Source organism: Pelophylax lessonae, assembly GCF_965119305.1.
Source record: "Pelophylax lessonae genome assembly, chromosome: 1".
NCBI classification, from domain to species: Eukaryota; Metazoa; Chordata; class Amphibia; order Anura; family Ranidae; genus Pelophylax; species Pelophylax lessonae.
The window spans coordinates 319,470,281-319,493,583 of NC_138768.1; the positions used below are offsets into that span (position 1 = coordinate 319,470,281).

Consider the following 23,303-nt stretch of genomic DNA (forward strand, 5'->3'; position numbering starts at 1 on the left):
TAACACTTCCGCCTTTTCTCTGTCCTCAGTGGCCATATTTCCTTTGTCATCTTTTATGGGGCCAATGTGTTCTGGCCTCGCTTTCTTACTGTTTATATACTTAAAGAATTTCTTGGGGTTCTTTTTACTCTCCTCCGCTATATGTCTCTCGTGTTCTATTTTAGCCGCCCTGGTTTCGTCTTTACATTTCTTATTGCCCTCTTTGTAATGCTTGAATGCTGCCAATGTTGGAGTTTAGCCACCCAGGGTTTAGTTTAGCTCTTTTAAATTTATTTCCCTTGGAATGCACTGGCCAATCCCCTTGTTAAGTATACTCTTGAAGCACTCCCATTTTTCCTCCGTGTTCTTTGTTCCCAGGGTTCTATCCCATTTGATATTTTCTAGCAGCGAGCGCAGTTTTGGGAAATTGGCTCTTTTGAAATTCAGTGCCCTTATATAACCCTTGTGTTTCCTATTACTGTAATTAATACTGAAACTTATTGACCTATGGTCACTGTTTCCTAAGTTGCCCCGTATTTCTATATCCGTGAGCAGGTCTGTATTGTTGGTAATCAGTAGGTCAAGTACCGCATTGTTTCTTGTCGGTGCATTCACCATCTGACCCATGAAATTGTCCTGCAAAACATTTAGGAACTGCCGAGCCTTGGCTGAGTGTGCGGTTCCTTCTGCCCAGTCTATATCTGGATAATTAAAGTCCCCCATTATAATGACATTTCCCATCCTTGCTGCCAATCCTATCTGTAAAATGAGGTCCGCCTCCCCCTCCTCCCTCTGTACCTGTGCACTCATTTGTCAGGTTTCCTCCCACTGTCCAATATGCCACCCGACTGGACCAGTGTGAAACACTTCAGACAAACTGAGCTGCACCTGAGCACCATGAGCAGACCTCACTAGCAGATCCTGCTCTCTGGTAGGCAGAGAACAACACAGATTTACCTGGCAATCTTTCTGGTAAGCAGAAAAGATCCAAAACTATACTCTCTCGTTAGCACCTACCTAGGAGGGTGCTACACATATGCTAGGCTCAAAGATACACCACAATTTAATGTAATGGCCAGTATTAGTGGATACAAAAATAAAGTATTTCTCTTTTGGGATCCAACCCAAAAAAGGGGAGCCAAAGCACATCTGATGTGTTTGCTTAAGAAGGGATGGATGGATCCACAGCAACAGGATCAGTACAGTCTTCCGGATAAAAAGCTTATTAAGTAAAAAAGAAGGATGCCAGCACTCCCAAAGATGATGCAATTAGGTTTACTCAGGAGTTAAATAAAAGCAAAGCACCATGGCATACAGGCAGGGAAACACAGGTGATAACGTTTTTTATAAAGGTTTTGATAAAGCACGATCTTCGTGTGAAATGCGTCACCTTGCTTTCCCCTGCCTGTATGCCATTGTGCTTTTTTTTTTATTTATCTCCTGAATAAACCTAATTGCATCGTTTATGGGAGTGCTGCCATACTTCTTTTTTACTTAAAGTGGAGTTCCACCCAAAAGTGGAATTTCCGCTTTAAGTACCCATGACCCCCTGACATTCCACATTTGGCATGTCATTTTTTGGGGTACTTAATTTTTTGGGAGTACCTAGTGTAGCACCCTCTTAGACAGGTGCTAGGTAAAAGCATCTAATGCTCCTATTGCTTATCAGGGGAACCTGATCTTTAGTTAGGCCTGCTCTCTGTGCTCAGTGTGTATTCATCTGGTCTGAGGGAGTGTCCCCGCTGTAACCAATAGGGAGGCCTGTCGGACAGTGGAGGAAACCTGGCCAATGATACAAAAGCTTTTGTAACTGTCCCAGTGGGTTGGCACCTGGAGAGGTGCATCATGGGATTGGTGATAAAAACGGAAAGCAAAGACCCAGGAGGAGGTGAACGGCTGTCTCTCCTCCTGTAGGTGTGAGGAAGGTGGTTCAGGCGGTCGGCGTAGTGAACCAGGTGTGTGGAGCTGAGCTGTGGAGAATCCAGAGTGCTGACAAGTGGAGCTGCTGGCAGAGACTTTTGGGAAAAACAGTATCATGAGTACCAGAAGTTTTGCCTAAGAGTCTGCCTAAGAGAGGGGACCACTCCAGAGAAGTCAGGGGATCAAGCAGCTAGCTCACACAGGAAGTTTATCAGTAAAGGGGGTGCAGTGTAGTTGACCCTGAAGTATAGGAACATAGGGGGTGCCAGGAAGTACCCTGAAGATTGTTCTGCAGTACAGTTTATCTGAGGATAGTTTACCTCAGGATATAGTTTACCTCAGGAAGCTCACTAAATTCTACTTCACAGCTAAGGGCAAAGTGAAGCAGCGGCCTATCCATGACTAGCGTTACTCAGCGTTACTCAGCATTTTCAAGTCGTCCCAGCTAATTATGCATAGTTATATTAAGTTGGAGTATCCCACTCAATCCCTTCTCCTATCCAAGTTCTAAATAAAAACACAAAAACCAAAGCTACTGGATTGTTTCCTGACTGAGCTAAAACACTTGGGAAAATGTCAAACTGTCATGTCGTTGCTAATGGTAACCAAGGGGAACCCGTAACCAGAAGCTCCCAAGGGAGTAGTGCTACACTAGTTTTGACAAGTACCAGCTCCCATTGGAGCGCCGAAACGTCAGAGGTCCCAGAAGATTCCCCGGGCATTCAGGATGTGCAGCGCGACTGGCGCATGCACAGTGCGCACCTGGCTGTGAACCTGCAAGCTGTTACAGCTGGGAGCCCACACTAGCGATGCTGGCGCTGCCAAGAGGAGAGGGAGAGGAGCAAGGCTTCGGGTGGCCGCATTGCTGGATTGTGAGACATGTGAGTGTGTGTTTATTAAAAGTCAGCACCTACACTTTTTGTAGCTGCTGACTTTTAATAAACACAGAAACGGATGGAACTCCACTTTAACATGTTTCTGCAGCAGTGACAGGGCTGGCGCCTCTTTCCACGAGTTTGTTCATTTTGATTGCAGCCTTGCCGACTCACCTGGAGCAGTTGGACTCACTTTCTCTTACAGGGATAAAAAGTTTGTTCACCATTAATATTGTACACCATATTATTACCTTTATTATTTAATCTTATCTAAGTTGTTGTTTTGCCAAAATAAACAAGCCAAGTTTTTACTCTTTTTTTCATTCTGTATTAGATTTTCTATCCATTTTTATTTTACCTGCCCATCTTTGCATCCTCTTCTTGTAGCACATGGCCCAACATTATACCCTGAAGTTAAAGCAGAGCTCCTATTATTTTTGTGTTTACTAAAAGTCAGCAGCTACAAAAGGTGAAGCTGCTGACTTTTAATAAACACACACTTACCTGTCCCACGATCCAGTAATGCGGCCGCCCAAAGCCTGGGTTCTCTCCCTCTGCTCTCCCTGGTGCCAGCATCACTAGTGTGGGCACCCGACTGCGCATCCTGAATGGCCAGGCAATCTTCTGAGACCTGTGGCGTTTCTCAGAAGATTGCAGGGAGGGAGGGGGAGAGCATAAGCTCTGCTCAGGGTGCCACAGCGGCCGGAGCGGAAGTGGGAGCGGGTACCTAGGTATCCCCCCCCCAAAAAAAATTGCATGCAATATGGCATGTCAGGGGGTCAGAAGGCCTTAAAGCGTAAGTTCCACTTTTGGGTGAAACTCTACTTTAAGTAGTGAGTTTTCAAGTGACTTGTATAGGGGTGACACCCCATTTGCACCAAATGGATTTATCCCTAATTCTATACACCCCAAGATTTTGAACGGTTTGGCAGCGCCTACTGGGCATCTATTTCTTAGATATACATGGATCATCTGTGTTTCCAGTATTAGATGGTAAAAAGGTTTTACCAAGGTATAAGACTTACAGTACTGAGTGTTGGGCAATGGGCAGGATGGGTTTAGCTGCAGCTGAAATCTCAGACCGCACCCCAAGATTTTGAACGGTTTGGCAGCGCCTACTGGGCATCTATTTCTTAGATATACATGGATCATCTGTGTTTCCAGTATTAGATGGTAAAAAGGTTTTACCAAGGTATAAGACTTACAGTACTGAGTGTTGGGCAATGGGCAGGATGGGTTTAGCTGCAGCTGAAATCTCAGACCGCACCCCAAGATTTTGAACGGTTTGGCAGCGCCTACTGGGCATCTATTTCTTAGATATACATGGATCATCTGTGTTTCCAGTATTAGATGGTAAAAAGGTTTTACCAAGGTATAAGACTTACAGTACTGAGTGTTGGGCAATGGGCAGGATGGGTTTAGCTGCAGCTGAAATCTCAGACTGCAGCCCTTGGAGTTGGAGTCATCATAAATAAGTTAAAGCCGTAAACCCAAAGCAAACACTTAATATATTGCAGCCTACTAGTTCTTAGGTATGATGGTTGCATTAGTTATCTTTTTTAGGCTTTCTTTCTTTTATTTTCACCTGGTGATCTGGCCAGTAAGTATGTTGTTTTTGATCAGAACAAGCTCTCCTGCAAATATATCAGTTAAGAGTGTTGAGACGAACCATTTACCACTGACAGGGGTGTTTACAATGATCAGGTTTTATTTATATATGTAAACCCTTTATCCCAAAAGGAAAAAAAAAACCTGTTTCTTTAACTGCAGTGCGAGCTGGAGTTTGGCTTCAATTTGTTGGTGTATTTAAATCTGCTAGCTCAGCTATCACTCCCCTAAGACTAACAATGCTGCTCTCTGCTATGCCCCTGTGCTCCTTCATCCAGAGTGGAGGAGGAAGTGTGTTACTGGCCAGGTCACCAGGTTAAAACAGAGGGGGGGGGGGGGAAAGCCTCAAAAAGAAAACTAATGCAGCAACCCTATCTAATGATTCTGGAAAGGCTGGGTTCAGGGGGTTGGGAGATCACACCAAGCAGGACATGCTGTGACTGCTGGAAAGAGGGACTGCTGTGCATTGCAGTCCATCAGCCAAGACTTCGAGAATGGCAGCAATGGACTACTACCTTGTAGAGGTATGCCTGGGCAGCCAGCTAGGGATAGATAAGGTTTTTCCTATGCTATTGTTCATTATGGACTGTAATGCTGGGAGACTTATAAGTAAAGTCGCATCAACTGCTCTAAGCCTGGTCTGAATTTTTTTAAAGGGGTGCATGTTGGTTCTGGAGTATCAAAATAACTGGGGTCAGTAAAGCACATATGGTATATGAAGTAAAGGTACAAGAAAAGGGACTGCTCAGCAAGACAAGTACGATTAGGGATGTAGTTGCTATGGGTAACCAAGGTCGAGAACGAGGTACATTGCAGCCAGTCATGAAGCGTGGTATCTGGTATAGGTGACAGGTCCTCTGGTAACGAGGGGGTCAATGTTCTGTTTCCCTCCCTAGCAGTCAGTTTCCAGTAGCAACTGGAACCAAACCAACGTTATGGAGATCCGTGACCCACTCACATGATACTGGAAGGAAGGAGTTAACAAGAGCATGTATGAGGTCCATGGATGGACCCCATTCTGTTGCTAGGAGTATGGTAACAGAGGTACGCTGAACTGGTGGACAGGGCATGGGTTCTGCAGGTCCCTCATAATGCAACATAGAAGTTACAATGTTACATGGGACACATCCCTTTTCAAAAGAACTCTGCACTTTATTGCTGCACACAGTGAGGCTCATCTCTAAGTCAGGGAACTACCTTAATGTTTGATTTTCGCATGATCGCAGGCATTGATGAGCGCGTTCACAATGAAAGGTACCCCCATGTGCAAGGTGAGTGGCCCCCGTCTAAAAATGATAGACAAGTTTTAAAGGAAAAAATCCCATGTAGAGAAAAACTGTGTTGGAAGAGGAAGATTGATGTTTAGAGGAAACGTGAGAAGAATGCTGGAGCACTTCTTAAAATGGACACCATAATGCAAACATTATCTATGATAGTCACATTTTTAAAAATTTGTAAAGTAAGCCAAGCAAATGGAAACATCTCTTTAAAAGCAATATCCACTGCTACTACAGTGCCTTGCGAAAGTATTCGGCCCCCTTGAACTTTGCGACCTTTTGCCACATTTCAGGCTTCAAACATAAAGATATAAAACTGTAATTTTTTGTGAAGAATCAACAACAAGTGGGACACAATCATGAAGTTGAATGAAATTTATTGGATATTTAAACTTTTTTAACAAATAAAAAACTGAAAAATTGGGCGTGCAAAATTATTCAGCCCCCTTAAGTTAATACTTTGTAGTGCCACCTTTTGCTGCGATTACAGCTGTAAGTCGCTTGGGGTATGTCTCTATCAGTTTTGCACATCGAGAGACTGAAATTTTTGCCCATTCCTCTTTGCAAAACAGCTCAAGCTCAGTGAGGTTGGATGGAAAGCGTTTTTGAACAGCAGTTTTTAGTTCTTTCCACAGATTCTCGATTGGATTCAGTTCTGGACTTTGACTTGGCCATTCTAAAACCTGGATATGTTTATTTGTGAACCATTCCATTGTAGATTTTACTTTATGTTTTGGATCATTGTCTTGTTGGAAGACAAATCTCCGTCCCAGTCTCAGGTTTTTTGCAGACTCCATCAGGTTTTCTTCCAGAATGGTCCTGTATTTGGCTCCATCCATCTTCCCATCAATTTTAACCATCTTCCCTGTCCCTGCTGAAGAAAAGCAGGCCCAAACCATGATGCTGCCACCACCATGTTTGACAGTGGGGATGGTGTGTTCAGGGTGAGGAGCTGTGTTGCTTTTACGCCAAACATAACGTTTTGCATTGTTGCCAAAAAGTTTGATTTTTGGTTTCATCTGACCAGAGCACCTTCTTCCACTTGTTTGGTGTGTCTCCCAGGTGGCTTGTGGCAAACTTTAAACGACACTTTTTATGGATATCTTTAAGAAATGGCTTTCTTCTTGCCACTCTTCCATAAAGGCCAGATTTGTGCAGTATACGACTGATTGTTGTCCTATGGACAGAGTCTCCCACCTCAGCTGTAGATCTCTGCAATTCATCCAGAGTGATCATGGGCCTCTTGGCTGCATCTCTGATCAGTCTTCTCCTTGTATGAGCTGAAAGTTTAGAGGGACGGCCAGGTCTTCGTAGATTTGCAGTGGTCTGACTCCTTCCATTTCAATATTATCGCTGGCACAGTTCCCCTTGGGATGTTTAAAGCTTGGGAAATCTTTTTGTATCCAAATCCGGCTTAAAACTTCTCCACAACAGTATCTCAGACCTGCCTGGTGTGTTCCTTGTTCTTCATGATGCTCTCTGCGCTTTAAACGGACCTCTGAGACTATCACAGTGCAGGTGTATTTATACGGAGACTTGATTACACACAGGTGGATTCTATTTATCATCATTAGTCATTTAGGTCAACATTGGATCATTCAGAGATCCTCACTGAACTTCTGGAGAGAGTTTGCTGCACTGAAAGTAAAGGGGCTGAATAATTTTGCACGCCCAATTTTTAAGTTTTTTATTTGTTAACAAAGTTTGAAATATCCAATAAATTTCGTTCCACTTCATGATTGTGTCCCACTTGTTGTTGATTCTTCACAAAAAATTATAGTTTTATATCTTTATGTTTGAAGCCTGAAATGTGGCAAAAGGTCGCAAAGTTCAAGGGGGCCGAATACTTTCGCAAGGCACTGTATGTATTGACATAATGGCTAGGGCAACAGCCACACTGAGTGTGTGATCAGCTTCCCTAATCGTTTTTTCTCCTGGTAGAAGAAAAGCTGCTAAAAAAAAACTTTGTTTTGCACACTTGTTTATGTGCATTTATCTCCATTCACACGTTTGGCATTAATGTATTCTTTTGGCCAGAATAGGAATTTATACTGGCCGCATATTTCGCGCTTTCACTTGTTTTTCTGACCAAATACTCCTCTCCTGAACATGCTGGTGATGGGGGATTTTTCAGCCTCTTACTTCACCATTGTGCAGGGATGCACCTGGACAATATGCGAATAGCGGAGCTGAGGTGCTTTTAACCACTTGCCTACTGGGCCCTTTCACTCCCTACTTGCCCAGGTCAATTTTCAGCTTTCAGTACTCTCACGCTTTGAATGACAATTGCGTGGTCATGCAATGCTGTACCCTAATTAAAATTTTATCATTTTTTCACACAAATAGAGCTTGCTTTTGGTGGTATTTAATCACTGCTGTTTTTTTTACTTTTTACACACACAAAAAAAAAGAAAAGACCGCAAATTAAAAAAAAAAAAAAAAATGTTTTCTTGTCAGTAAATTTTGTAAATAAGTAATTTTCCTCCTTCACTGATGTGCGATAATGAAGTGGCACTGATGGACACTGATAGGCTGCACTGATGGGCACTGATGAGGTAGCACTTATGGGCACTAAAGAGGTGGCACTAAAGGGGACTGATTAGGTGACACTGATGAGGAAGCACTTATATGCCGCACTGATAGGTGGCACTGATGAGCACTGATAGGTGGCACTGATGGGCACTCATAGGTGGCACTGATGAGCGTCAATGATGGGCACTGATGGGTAGCACTGATGAGCAGGCACTGATTGGCACTGACTGGCATCACTAATGGGCACAGATTGGGGGTCGCTAATAGGCACTGATTGGTTTTATTGTAATCAGGGTAGTGATTGGTATGCTGACACCTTAAGAGTTCCTTTCACTGGAACTAGGGGCCAAGCCCAACCCCTGAAAAACAACCCCACACCATAATCCCCCCTCCACCAAATGATTCGGACCAGTGCACAAAGCAAGGTCCATAAAGACATGGATGAGCGAGTTTGGGCAGGAGGAACTTGACCTCAAACCGATAGAACACCTTCGGGATGAATTAGAGTGCGAGCCAGAGCTTTTCGTCCACATCAATGCCTGAATTCATAAATGCGCTTCTGGAAGAATGGTCAAATATTGCCATAGACACACTCCTAAACCTTGTGGACAGCCTTCCCAGAAGAGTTGAAGATGTTATAGCTGCAAAGGGTGGGCCAACTCAACATTGAACACTACGGACTAGGACTGGGATGTCATTAAAGTTCATGTGCATGTAAAGGCAAGTGTCCCAATACTTTTAGCAATATAGTGTATCTATAACCATGTTTTTTAAACAGTAGGATATTCTGAATTGCTGTAGGCCAGGTGTTATACAGGAGTTATTTTGCAAACGGGACAGACAGAGGCAGAAAAAGTGTCTAAAGAGGTTGTAAACCCCACTTTTTTTTTTTCAACCTGCAAGAGAAACACATAATGAGCTAGTATGCATCGCATACTAGCTCATTATGAAATACTTACCTCAGAACGAGCCCCCGCCGTGCCGCCCGCTTACCTCTATGACGGGCGACATGTCCAGTCGCCCGTCTTCCGGGATCCGGCCATCTGATTGGCCGGAGCCGTGGTGATTGGCGGGAGCCGACGGTCATGGCACGAGCCTCTGAAGGAACGGCACCAGCGGCCGTTCCTTCAGAGCGCATGCGCCAGTGACGTCACTGGCTGCATGTAAGGTAAATATCTCCTAAACGGTACATGTTAAGGAGATATTTACAGTACCTATAGGTAAGCCTTATCATAGGCTTACCTATAGGTACAACTTGCAGAGGAGGGTTTACTTCCTCTTTAAGGTAGCTGGTAAAGTCAGAAAATGTGATATACTTCTGTGCAAAATACAGTTTCAGAGGCAAGTTGGTCAGGTAGGACTGGTTGCAATAAGAAATGCAAAGATGGTTATAAATGCTCCAAAAACCAGAAGTGCTGTTTCCAATCTCAATTTTAGCATAGTCTATTAGGCGATTTAGTTTTTTCAAATGTCCCTGGTGGGCAGTAGCAAGTATCCCTATTATTCTAAGGAGCTTGTTATTACACGTGGAAATTTTAATTTTACATTTCATATGGAGGATAATCATATACACATACAGCATGTCATATTCAGGTTGCACAGCAAAGAGTATAGTGTGCTGAAGCAGATGATGGATAGATGCCACCATGAGCAAACATGCAGATAAAAATGTCAGAACCACACCAATTAATGATGGATTCTGTTCTGTCTCAGCATCGATTGTACCTGTGACCTTCTTGTAGACCCCCAGTCTCTAAGTGTGTGCAGCAGGTTGAATGATGGCTTTAACAGATAGTTTACTCAATGAATAAAGACTCCAGAGGTGTTCTCCAATGCTTCTTTATGCTTCAAGTTAGCAAAGGCATAAACATAGAGGCTTTTCCATAGGTAAATTTACAATGAAGTTACACAGCTTCCACACTCTGCAGTCTCCTCATAACAACTAAACAAAATGGCAGATACAGCAGGAAAATGGAGATGGGAGAAACCATCTAGCCAGAAACAGCAGGGGTGCTAGGAAGATACCAATATCATAGCATAACATAACATGTAATAACAACTGCTAGACAGTTAAAGCTGCGTGGCAGCACACTCCCCGCCTGGTATCTTGAGATACCACTACACAATTATTTTCCATAAACATACAATTAACATTGCATACAGTAGAATGCTATGTAGCCCTCTTCTCTAAGCTAACTATGCTAGAGATCTAAGTGACTCCTTCACATAACACTGAATCAGAATTTTTGGAAGCAGGCATAATTAGGACTGTCTCAGTGACTGGTCTCAGGAAGGTTTTTGGGCTCCCGTCCTTAACAATCCTGACTTCCACACTTCGGACCTTTCCATCATCACTAGCAATGGCCTTTGAAATAACTCCAACTGGCCACTGGATCCGATTGGTTTGCTTTCCTTTTAGAAGAACCAGGTCCCCTTCCTTTAAGTTAGGCTTCTGGGTTTGCCACTTTTTACGTCCTTGAAGAAGTGTGAGGTATTCCCTCCTCCATCTGTCCCAGAAACAATCTGCAAGGTATTGAGCATATCTCCATTGACGTTTATATATGTCCTTTTCATCAAAGATGCTCTTTGGCGCTGGGATCTGTCCAATTTTCCGGCTCAATAATGCAGCTGGAGTTAAAACAGTTGGACATTCTGGGTCTGTGGATACAGCTGTCAGCGGTCTTGAGTTGATTATTGCTGCGACCTCAGCAAGGAATGTAGTAAGTACTTCATGGGTAAGGCGTGAAGAACTCACATCAAGCAACATAGAATCCAGTATGCGCCTTGCCATCCCAATCATACGTTCCCATGCTCCGCCCATGTGTGAAGCGTGTGGTTGGTTGAATTTCCACTGGTTTGCAGTGGTGGAGAAGGTGGCCCTTGGAGGTGGCTCTGTCTGAGAAGCTCGCTCCCGCAGGGATTTGTTAATGCTCTGGGACGCTCTCTCGCTATAATTGAACTGGTTGGTCAGTTTTCTCTCCTTCTTGTTCCTGGATGGTATTTCCTCACCTTCTGTCCATTCTTCACTAGCCTGAGCGTCAAACTTCCCATCTGTATCTTTGTCTCCCGGCTCTGTGGAGTCGTTGGTCTGAGTTTCTTCAATGACTCCCAACTTTGCCATCTGTCGCCGCGCTTCATCAGAGTCTTCGCGTAACATGTTTCCATCCTGGGAGAAGCGTACGGCCAGCTGGTCCACGATGTTAATGGGTTTGTAGGCCCGTTCCTTAAAACGGTACCTCACAATGTTCTGGGGGGCATGAGGGTTGTTTGCAGTCAGGATACGAGTGAATTCCTCCTTAAGTTCAGCGTCGCTGAGTTCCAGCTGGTCTGGAGGCTTAACCAGAGTCTTGGCCTGCATCCATTCATCAGCTCCATCCCCCATATCTGTGGAGTCATCTTCATCCTCCAAATTTCTTCTTGAGCAGATGTTGGAACTCAATGCTACAACTTCAGGCCGGATTTCCGGATCAGTATCTGGATCCTTCAGGTGGAAATCGATGTCTTCTTCTGAGTTTGTAGAAGACTGGTCCATTAAAAACTTGGGTCTGTTGGAATTGTCCTTGAAGAACTCTTCATCCAAAACCTTGATGAACTCCTTGTCTTCGACTGAAGGGGCAATCTTGTTGTCATCACAAGTAGTCTGGTACACTGAATCACCAAAGTCCTTTTGAGAAGTGAGCTTGCAGTTAATGCTTTGGAGTGCTTGATATGGAACTTCGTTTTTAAAATCAAGCCTTTCCTTCACATAATAGTGCGATGGACATTTCATCAATTGACAGGTAACATTAGTTTTGTAGGAAGCTACATCCAAGAGCTTGTGAGATTGGTCTAAACAGACTTCTCCTATTATCACCCATCCAAGATCAAGTTTCTGAGCCTGAGGAGCATCATCTGGACCGTTACATAACTCTCTTATTTTATGAACTCTAGGAATGTCTCTCCCTAGTAGAATCAAAATCTTAACATCCTTGTTAAGTGGTGGAATGTAGTTAGCAATGTGACTCAAATGAGGGTGATGACGTGCAACCTCTGGTGTGGGGATTTCTTCTCTGTTGTTCGGTAGCTGATCACATTCGATTAGCGTTGGAAGAGAAAACTCTGTGTCCTCATATTCTGATGCGACTATGAAGCCATGGGCTCTTCTTCCAGAAGTATTGACCTTTCCTGCACATGTCTGCAAGGTATAGGACCAGGCCTCTCCTTGAATGTTGAATAGGTCAAAGAATTCTGTACTGGCCAATGAGCGATTGCTCTGATCATCGAGTATGGCGTACATTTTTATGGATTTTTGTGAACATCCTTCAGGAAACACTCTTACAAGACATATCTTGCTACAAGACTTGCTATGAAGCCCTTCTCCACATACCTCTGTACACCTTGTGGTTACGGGGTCGGCATATTGCTCAGTTCTCTCCCCGCCATCATCTGATGTAGTCTTGGGGTTGCTGCCGGGTGAAGGTTTCCTTTTGAACAGGTCTGAATGAAGAGCGTCCACATGTTTGGCACTGTTGCAGAGAGAACATCTGATGGCGATCTTACAGTCTCTAGCTAAATGATCGGAGGATGCACAACACTTAAAACAGATATTATGCTCTTTGAGAAATGACTTGCGTTCTTCAATAGGCTTGTCCTTAAATGCACGACATTTGGAGAGAGAGTGTGGCGCATTATGAATAGGACACTGTTGATTAAGATTGCTAGCTTTAATGTCTGTAGCTAAGACGTTGGATGCTATTGCAGTCTTCCTCACGGCAATAGGATGCCTTAAATCCTTGAATTTACTGTTGGTGGCAATACCCCTTGAAGTACTTAAAGGAATGGTGGTTGTATCTGGATAGAAGAAGCTTGGGTCATTCTTGGATCTTGCAACCTTCCGCACGAACTCTGAAAAATAAGAAAAGGGAGGGAAGGAAACACAATGCTCATACTTATACTTTGATCCTACACTAGTCCACTTTCCCTGAAGATGACTAGGCAACTTTGCTACAATAGGATTTACGCCCTGAGCAGTGTCTAAATAGCTAAGACCTGGTAAACTAGGATCTAACTTAGCAATTTCAAGTTCATGAAGGAGGTCACCTAACTCTCTAAGCTTATGATTGTCCTTAACAGAGATTTTAGGAAAGTCGTTTAGTCTCTGGAATAAGGCAGATTCAATGACTTCGGGGCTCCCATAGTCTTGTTCTAGACGTTCCCAGGCAGCATCAAGGCCTGCTTTAAAGTTATAAATGTAGACAGATTTAAGTCTCTTTACTTGTTCTGAAGATTGACGCCCCAACCACTTTATTAGTAAGTCAAGTTCTGCTTGAGGTTCAATGTCCAAGTTCTTGGTTACCGCCTTAAATGTAGATCTCCAACTCCTGTAGTTTTCTGGGCGGTCATCAAATCCAGACAGTCCAGTTGTAATCAACTCTCGTCGAATCATATACTTGCTGAACTCTGCAATGTCAGTGCTTTCAGTTTTTATAGCCACAGGGTCTACTGATGGTGCGCCGTCTTGGACCATGGTTGGTATCTGATGTTGGCTGGTAGGTAGAGAGAAAGGTGTTGCAGATGGGTTTAATTTAGGTAAGGGTCTGTCGACTGAAGGTCTCTGAGCATTTGACGTCAAAGAGAGCTGTATCAAAGGGGGTATAGAGTTCATTCTGTAATCTTCTGCTGTGCCCTTGTAATCTCTATGCACATAGGGTTGTGGTGGCACATGAGCTGCGTAGGTTGATTCACTTGATTTTGTGACGTGCGGTAGTTGTGGAGGGTCTCTGTTAGTAGGTGCGTCTAGTTGACCAGCTTGCTTTGGCGACACATTGCCTTCTGATCCACTTGCTGGATGATTATGAGAAGAATCTCCAGCTGTAGGTGGGACTGTATTGTCGTGGTTCTGAGTTAGGACAAACTGTAGGGTCCTTTCAACAGGGTCTTGACAAGCAGCTAAGCTGGTACAAGCTGCTCCTTCTTCTTCCAATAGGGCTTGTTCCAAGACAGATAACTCTGCTAACGCTACTTCCTTTTCTCTATTCTTCTGAAGAATTTCTAGCTGAGCCTCTGTTTCTGCTTGTATTCTTGCTTCCTTGCATTTAGCTTCTGCCTTGAAGGCTGCTTCTTTTTCAGAGCAGGCGGCTTGAACCTGGGCTACGGCAACCTTTTGGCGAGCTTTGAGTATTTGGTCGCTCAGTATTGACCTTATAGAGCAGGACTGCAATGACTTAGAAGAAGATTTATGATATGAGCGGGCAGACCTAGAAGATTTTCCTGAGTGTCTGGAAGAAGCAGAGTTACAGGATGTAGTCTCATGTAGCTGTGCCAATCTCCCTTCTATCTGTGCCTTTGCTTCAAGATATGTGCTATGCCTCTGCTGGTCAGTAGAAGTAAAGTCCTTTAATTCCAATGCAGCTTCCTCTATGTTGGAATGTGACAATAGGGAATAGTACTTCTCAGAAAGTCTTTTATAATTCTCAAATGCCTTCTTAACCCTTGAGAGAGCAGTGTTCAATTGCTCAGAATTTTTGCTAGTTTCATTAGTGGCTGTTATACAACTTAAAGTCTTTTCCCATAATGCAGTCAAGTTACTAGATGTTTCTTCCTTACTTGCTTCATAAACCTCCCTTGCCTTCAAGGATGGATGAGGGGCTCTGACAGGACGAGCAGAATGAAGTAAGGAGTCTGCTTTATCTTGACTAAATGCAGGTAACTCTGTGAGATCTCTGTCAGACATAATAAGTACTGTATTTCTGGTGTCTTGTTAGAAATCTGCCAGAGCTCAGCTCTGTAAGTAGTAACTTCTGTTAGTAAGCAGGCTGGGCTGAGGTATTTGTTGTTACAATAGCTAGCTAGGGCTGGAACTAGTTCAAACTGGATCACCTCAGAAGGCTGTAACAGTAATGAAGCAGTAATAGGTGGCTGGTTTCATATGCAGAGTAATGCTTCTGGTGACTCACAGACAAGTGTGGTACTCACAGTTCTGAAGCTGCAGGCTGCAGAGATACCTGTGATGGATTCTTCATGGAAATGTATTCTCTGAAGCTGTGTATTCCTTTAAATTTACTTCAAGTACTTCTTGGAAATTTACTGCTGAAGCTGCAGAGATAACTGTGTGATGGATAATTGTAAATTTACTGTTCTGTCTCAGCATCGATTGTACCTGTGACCTTCTTGTAGACCCCCAGTCTCTAAGTGTGTGCAGCAGGTTGAATGATGGCTTTAACAGATAGTTTACTCAATGAATAAAGACTCCAGAGGTGTTCTCCAATGCTTCTTTATGCTTCAAGTTAGCAAAGGCATAAACATAGAGGCTTTTCCATAGGTAAATTTACAATGAAGTTACACAGCTTCCACACTCTGCAGTCTCCTCATAACAACTAAACAAAATGGCAGATACAGCAGGAAAATGGAGATGGGAGAAACCATCTAGCCAGAAACAGCAGGGGTGCTAGGAAGATACCAATATCATAGCATAACATAACATGTAATAACAACTGCTAGACAGTTAAAGCTGCGTGGCAGCACAGATTCATTATTTTTATTTATTCACTTTACTGCATGTGTTCTAGGTGCAGCATTGTGCGGTGGGTAGTGAACACACAGACTCCAAGTTTGGCAATAACAAAATATTGTAGAAAAGTTCAGCAAGTATAAACAGGCCCAGCGGGGGTGCACATCCATCCGGAGCCACTTACAACTGTGACAACGATGGAACAGCGGTTTGAAGAATAAAAGATGCCAACAGCATCTGGCACGAGGAGCAGAATGCGGCCTGGCTTGGTCCACACCCAAAAGGGAAGGCTTCCTGGAAGAGGTAGACATAGTCCCTGTACTGTCCCCAATCCTCCAGAACCTTTCCCTGTCCCTAAGCACTGTCCCTGTCAGACAGGGATCCTATACCTACGCTTACCACTCGCAAAAAGCACCAAGCCTGTGAGCCGGATTCTTAAAAAGACTCTGGCAGACCCAAGATAGCTGCCAAAATCACATGGGGGACCCATATCCAATCAGATAGTGGCCCCTTGTGACTGTGTAAATCATAGAGGAACCAAGTTCCCCTCAATGTCCTCCCCCCAACTGCGATGCAGCTGTAGTCCAGCACCACCTGCAGTGGAAAATACAGACTGCACCTGGCTTCAATCCGCCCTCCCCTTTGACAGATGCAGCTTTTTAGCATCGCAACACAGAAAAGAACAAATAACTGCAAGAACCATAAGTACAGCAACAACAGTAGCATTTCAAACAACATACAGGTGGTCCCCGGGTACGAGCAAGATAGGGTCTGTAGGTTTGTTCTTAAGTTGAATTTGTCTGTAAGTCGGAATAGGTAAATTTTTTAAGTGTAGCTTCAGAAAAAAAAATTTTTTATGTTTTTTGAATAGCCTAGGGAAGGGTTAACACTAGTGATCGATATCATTTTTTTATTGCTGATACCGATATTTTGGTCATCGGATATCGGTATTGGCCAATACTGGCCGATATTTTCGAACATTTAATTTTTTTTTTTTTTTCCACAGGTACCCCAAACCCCTCTGCACTTAAAAACGCCAAGTTTGGCTGTTTTGAATGCTTGCATTTTTTTGAATTTGACGCCGAGTACCCGGAAGTGATGTCATGATGACATCACTTCTGGGTATTTTATGTAGCACCCTACTAGGTGCTAGGTAAAAGCATAATGGTTTTGGCTGCCTAGCAGCAGGGCCATGATTTTCAGCTGGGCTGTCATGTCTCCCAGGTGTGGCTGCTGAGAGGGGAGTCTCCCTACTGGCTCCATGAGAGGATTCTCATTGGACAGTGGAGGAAACCCAATCAGTGGCCCATTCAGGCCTGTATCTACCCCAGAAGGCAAATTCCGCCGCAGAGGATTCTGGGAGTGGGTATAAGTTTGAAGGGAACGTGTGACGCAGCATCTTTGGCGGGAAGCAGAGTCCCAGGAGGTGGGAGTACGGCTGTCTCTCCTCCTGTCAGAAGGAACGGGTGTCTCGGGTGGCTGCCTGAGAATCCAGGAAGGAAAGCTGAGCTGCGGAGAGGATCCGGTGTGCCCGAAGACCAGTGGAGGAAGAGGGGTTCAGTTCCAGGAAAGCCTTCCAAGGTCGTGAGTACTGCAAACTGCCCCTGGGGTCTGCCTAGTGTAGAGGGGACCATTCCGGTGAAGGTCCCAGGGATCCTGGAGCCTGCAAGTGTCAAGGGGATTGCCTAGTGGGAGGACCCTGAAGTGTCAAGGGGGTTGCCTAGTGAGAGGACCCTGAAGTGTCAAGGGGGTTGCCTAGTGAGAGGACCCTGAAGTGTCAAGGGGGTTGCCTAGTGAGAGGACCCTGAAGTGTTTAGGGGGTTGCCTAGTGAGAGGACCCTGGAAGTGTAGAGGGGGCGCCAGCGGTTGGGCCCTGAAGAGTCAAGTTTACAGTGTTAAGAATTGCAGCAGCACAAGCAGTTACAGGAAGCTGAAGTGAAAAATAAATACACTGCTGATAGTAAATGAAATAAAATGTAAAGTCCACAATATGTGTAAGTCCACAATGATTAACACCTTTATGTGCGAAGATGGGACAACAGTGAGCAATCAGAGACAGCCTGCACCTCCACCACATAAAATGATTAGCCTCTTACCAGATACCATTGATCACCGCTCTCACAGTGATCAAAAATGCCTTGAAATCCCAAAGGAGATCATACTGGGGGACATTTTACTTGGTCTTGAATCCTCCAGGAGAAAAAGTGTGTACTAGTCCCTCCCCTTCTGTTGGTTGCAAGAATATCGCTTCACTGTGTCAGTTACCTTGGTGGAGGCCGAAGTGCTGAGAGGGCTTCCCTTGCAGCTCAGTGCGGATCACCCCTGGTGGTGAAACAGGAGATGACACGTCCCAAGGAGCACTGGATGCGGATGGATCCCGGATGGATGGATGGTGATTCAGGACCGCTTCCAGGAGATCTATAGATGCTCTGAGAAAAGAGACAAGGTTAATGCCAGGCCGAGGAGATGGAGGTACAGAGGGCAGTACAAAAGAGAGAGTCTGTGGGATCCAAGCCAAGGTCGGTACACAGGAGATCCAGCTGAGGTGTCTTTTAGAGTAAAGAGTGGTCAGGCAAGCCAAGGTCAAACGAAGGAGAGATGCAGGTAAGTCAAAGGAGCAAGCCGGGTCAAACAGGAACAACAGGCAATCGGACAGGTCACGGGTACAGGAGCTGATGATAAACCAGCACTGAAGCACAGTCAGAGAGCGTCTTATATAGGGCCAGGGCTGGGGAGAAGGGCGTGGTGACACACCTACTCTGCCTCCAGCAATCTATTGTTGCTGAATGTTAATTCCTTTCCTGACACACTGACTGAGGAAGCTACCTCAGTCAGTGAAGGGCTGGAGTGAGTCATATGCAGGACTTTTGAGCTAGACAGAGTGTCAAGAGTCAAGGATTATTACAGTCCTGGATCTTCTGAGTTAACCACTTAAGCCCCGGAGGATTTGGCTGCTCAAAGACCAGGGTCTATTTTGTGATTCGGCACTGCGTGACTTTAACGGACAATTGCGCGATCATGCGACGCTGTACCCAAATTAAATTGATGTCCTTTTTTTCCCACAAACAGAGCTTTCTTTTGGAGGTATTTGATCACCTGTGTGATTTTTACTTTTTGCGCTATAAACAAAAAAAGAGCGACAATTTTGAAAAAATAACAATATTTTTCACATTTTTTTATATGAAATTCCCCCCCCCCAAAAAAAAAAAGAAAAATCAAAATTTTTTAACATTATAGGCAAATTTGTTTTCTGCTACATATTTTTGGTAAAAAAAAATCGCAATAAGCGCATTTTGATTGGTTTGCGCAAAAGTTATTGTGTTTACTAACTATGGGAAAGATTTATGTCATTTTTATTGTTTTTTTTTTTTTAACTAGAAATGGCAGCGATCTGCGATTTTGTTTGTGGGACTGCGACATTGCAGCGGACAGATCGGACCCTTGACTGACATTTTTGACACTTTTGGGAGTACCAGTGACACTACAGTAATCAGTGGTATACATATGCACTGTTACTGTAAAAATGACACTGGCATGGAAGGGGTTAACTTTATTAGTGATCAGTGGGTTAAATGTATCCCTAGGGGTGTGTTTCTAACTGTGGGGGGGGGCGTGGCTAGTGATGTAACCATAGAGACATACGATCCTACATAGCAGGATCGTGTAGTCTCTGCAGTTAGATCAGGGAGAATGACAGACGGCTTTGTTTACTGTAAACTGCTGGGCATAGAACTCATATTCCATGATGGTGACTTCAGACCTGCTGTCAATCAGATAAGTGACCACCTGGTCATTTACTAGAGCATTGATGATGGACTTGGTATGACCATGGCCTCTGCTCTAATGGGACTTTGTGTTGTCGTTCCCAGGGATCATCCCTCAGTCCCAGGAGCCCCTAGTTTAATGGTGGCTTCTGGGTATTCTTGTTTTCAGACCGACCACAGATCCTGGCTACCATAAATGCCCAAAGTGCCCACACCACCAGCACTTCCAGTCTTCATCCAGGTCCCTCTGCAACGGATTCTCGCCCTTGGAGAGATGGGCCAGCTCTTGCTTAAATGTGGATATTACTTGTCTCATGGACGCCATGTTCTGGGTTAGTTCCCTAATGGCGGTCTGCATGGCAGACAAGGGGAATATTGTCAAGGCCTCTTCCATGGTTGTAGTGGTTCATGTCTCTTTGTCACAGCTACAGTCACCGCATCCACTACCGTGTCATTGAAAGAGGGGAAGGGTTGCACCTTTATTCATTTCTACAGGGCCCTTCTAATGGGGCTACCTTCATCCCTACCAGAAAGCGCTCCCTCAGTAACTTATCTGAAGCACATTTGTTGGCACAGCCGTGAAAATCCTTCCTCTCTAGGCATTTACACAAGTTCTGGGGGGGGGGGTACTGCAATGTGGGTGAGGCTTTCCTCCTCATGCTGTCTAGCGACAAAGAACCTCTGTCTGAGCTCCGAGATTGTTATGTTTTTCCCAAACAGGCCTTCAAGGCACACCACAATCTATTCTAGGCTGGCCACTCTAGGGGTGTCATCCTCCAAGGAGTTGATGACCAGCTCTGCGAACAGCCAGTCACAGACCTGGTACAGGCGGCCAACACTTTTCAGCTTCTTTTCCCAGCCCAGATCCTATCTCTACCCTAGCCACTTGCAAAAAGCGTGCCAAGCCTGAGTCTTAAATAGACACTGTCTTACCCAAGATGGGCCCCAAAGTCACATGGGGCAACCACATCTACTTGGATAGCAGCCCCCTTGTGACTGAGGAAGTCATAGAGGAACCAAGTTCCCCTCAACTTCTTTCCCAAACTGCGTTGCTGCTACAGTTGAGCGCCACCTGCAGTGGAGAATACAGACTGCACCTGCCTGCATGCATGTAAATTAAGTGCCTTCATTTTAAATCAATGGTTTGCTTTGTGTTGTATTAGCCCTTTAAAGGACCAAGATTGAGTTTCTGTCATCACTAGGTAAATATCTCAGAGAGTCCCTGTGCTCTGACAGCTTGTTCAACATTGGACAGTATCCCACCTTTCATTTTCAAGGAGACAACTAACTGTCTGTGGGTGGCCTTTGAGGCTGCCAGATTAGTACAGTTGGTGAGATGTATTGACCGCACTTCAATTGTTTATCCTTGTTTTTGAGCCCAGGTTTTTCAGCCAAAAAAATTGGTATGTACAAAGTAAATGTTATAATACATAGTTTAAACTCCATTCACTTGGCCTCTAAAACTTTTTCTTTCCTAGTTTTCCTCCTTTCTACATCAGTACTCCTTCAGTGTCACCCAGAACTCAATCCCCTTATCTCCTTTACCTCTTTCTCTAGGGGGCTCCAAGGCTATGTCCTTGGATCGCTTCTGTCTCTATTTACACCTTCTTCCTGGGTCATCTGATTGGAAACCATGGTTTCCAATACCATCTCTATGCTGATGAAATGTAAATCTATCACTCTACTCTTCAGATCACTCCTTCTGTCTCCTCATGCATCTATAACGTACCATATCAGTATGGATGTTACACCGCTTACTCAAACTCAATTTTTCTAAAACTAAGCGCATAATATTTCCCCATCCCCTCCCTCAACTTCTCCATCAAGCATCAATGCAATCAATCACTTCCTCATGCCAGTATTCTATGTGTAATCCTAAACTTCACTTTTCAGCCCCACATCCAATTACTGTCCAAATCTTGTCAACTCCAGCTCCAAATAATTTCCAAAATGTGTCCCTTTCTAACAAATTACTTTAATTCACTTCATTGGTATTTCTCACTGGGCTATTGCAATTCACTCCTTGTTAGCCTTTCTCTATTCAAATTATCTTCTCTTCAGTCTATCATGAATGATGCTGCAAAATTCATCCACCTAACCAACCACTTATCATCTGCCATCCCTCTCTGCCAATCCCTCCACTGGCTTCCGCTTACCAAAGCATAAAATTCAATTTACTAATCAATAAATACAAAGCGATCCAAAACACTGTCCCCCGCTATATCACCACCCCATCTCAAAATATCACCTAAGTTGTCCTTTTCACTCCTTCCAAGACCTCCTGCTCTCTAGCACCCTCATCACCTCCTGCCATGCTCATCTTCAGGATTTCTGCAGAGCCTCCTTCTTCCTCTGGAACTCTCTACCTCAATCAAACCCTCTCCTACTATATCCGCCTTCAGGCGATCTTTGAAAACTCATCTCCTTAGAGAAGCCTTTTCCACCTCTACCTAATAACTACAATTTAAAGCATTTGTAAAGGTTAATTTTTTTTTTATTTTCAACAAGCATGTTATACTGACCTGGTCTGTGCAATGGTTTTGCACAGAGCAGCTCTTATCCTAATCTCATCAGGTCCCCCGCCAGCACTCCTGCCCCCCCATGAGTACCCTCACAGTAAGCTGCTTGCTCTGGGGGCACTTGTGTTTGCTCGCTCCTAAGCTGTACAGAACATAACTCAGCCCCTCCCTTCGTCCTCACTGGATGTGATTGATAACTGCTGTCTCTCAGCCAATGAGGAGGGAGAAACCAGAGAAAGCCTCTGCTCTCGTGCACATTGCTGGATTGGGATTGGGCTCAGGTGAGTATAGGGGGGGGGGACACTAAAGGTTTTTTTTACCTTAATGCAAGGAATGCATAAGGGCAAAAAACGTTCAGCCTTTAGAACCACTTTAACTTTCTCCATCAACAGTTAATCCACCTACAGTCATTACTTTTTGTATCATTCTCCCTTTAGATCGTAAGCTCCCATGAGCAGGACCCTCTGTACCCTCCAGTATTAAATTGGATTGCAACTGTACTATCTTCCTAGTAAAACTTAAGGCAACACTTTTTTTTTTCATTTTGTATAGAGTAAAGGAGGCTTATGTAGCACTACTCCCTTGGAAGCTGCTGGTTACGGATTCCCCTGGGTTACCCTTAGCAACAACTTGACAATAAAGCATCTTCAAAGTGCTTGGCTTAGTCAAAAAACAGTCTAGGGGTTTTGGTTTTTTGTAGTTTTATTTGAGAACTTGGAAAGGAGAAGGGATGAGTGTGACACTCCAACCGAATAAACTATGCACAATTGCTGGGACTTTCTGTTTAGCTGAAAATGGCAAGACTGCGGCTTCACACTTGCCATTAAAGTGAAGAAGAATTTGTTGAACTGTACTGCACTGTGAATTACTCTTCAGGGTCCTACTTGGCACCCCTTTTGTCCCTACACTTCAGGGTTCTACATGGCACCCCGTTTTCTGTAACACTCTCTGTGTGAGCTAGTGGTGCACTGAAATTTCGGCAACCAAAATTTTCGGCCGAAATGGAATAAGCCCATTTCGGCCGAAAATGGGCTTATTCCATTTCGGCCGAAAATGGGTTAAAGATGCCGAAATTAATGATGGCCGCCGCGGGCGCAGCACAGTTTTCAAAAATCCTACCTCTGGCTGGCGGCGCGCCTCCCGGTGATGTCACTACTACGACTATGTGTATGAATGAGCTAACACACCGGGCGGGCGGGCGGGCGAGCGGCCGCTTATAGCTGTGAATGAAGTGAGCCCTTCACTTCCCTGTCAGGCAGGTATCTCCCGGTAGTAGTGACATCACCACTACGGGCGGGATTTTTGAAAGGAAGGACACAGGAGGAGCGGAGAGTTTGCCT

General features: G+C 44.4%; 1 protein-coding gene and 1 pseudogene across 2 annotated transcripts; both read right to left on the reverse strand.

The window, feature by feature from the left end:
- Positions 1 to 12,469: 12,469 nt before the first annotated feature.
- LOC309545428 lies at positions 12,470 to 19,838 on the reverse strand (annotated as a pseudogene). Its single transcript has 3 exons — positions 19,669 to 19,838; positions 15,258 to 15,442; positions 12,470 to 13,075 (listed from the first exon to the last, which is right to left on the reverse strand). The product of its transcript is annotated as an uncharacterized misc_RNA (transcript).
- On the reverse strand, positions 13,138 to 14,903 carry LOC309544365 (uncharacterized protein; the record flags this gene model as incomplete). Its single annotated transcript, XM_082243265.1, has 3 exons — positions 13,138 to 13,151; positions 13,193 to 14,225; positions 14,283 to 14,903. The coding sequence occupies 3 exons, from the start codon at positions 14,901 to 14,903 to the stop codon at positions 13,138 to 13,140; spliced, it is 1,668 nt and encodes a 555-aa protein (XP_082099391.1).
- Positions 19,839 to 23,303: the final 3,465 nt, after the last annotated feature.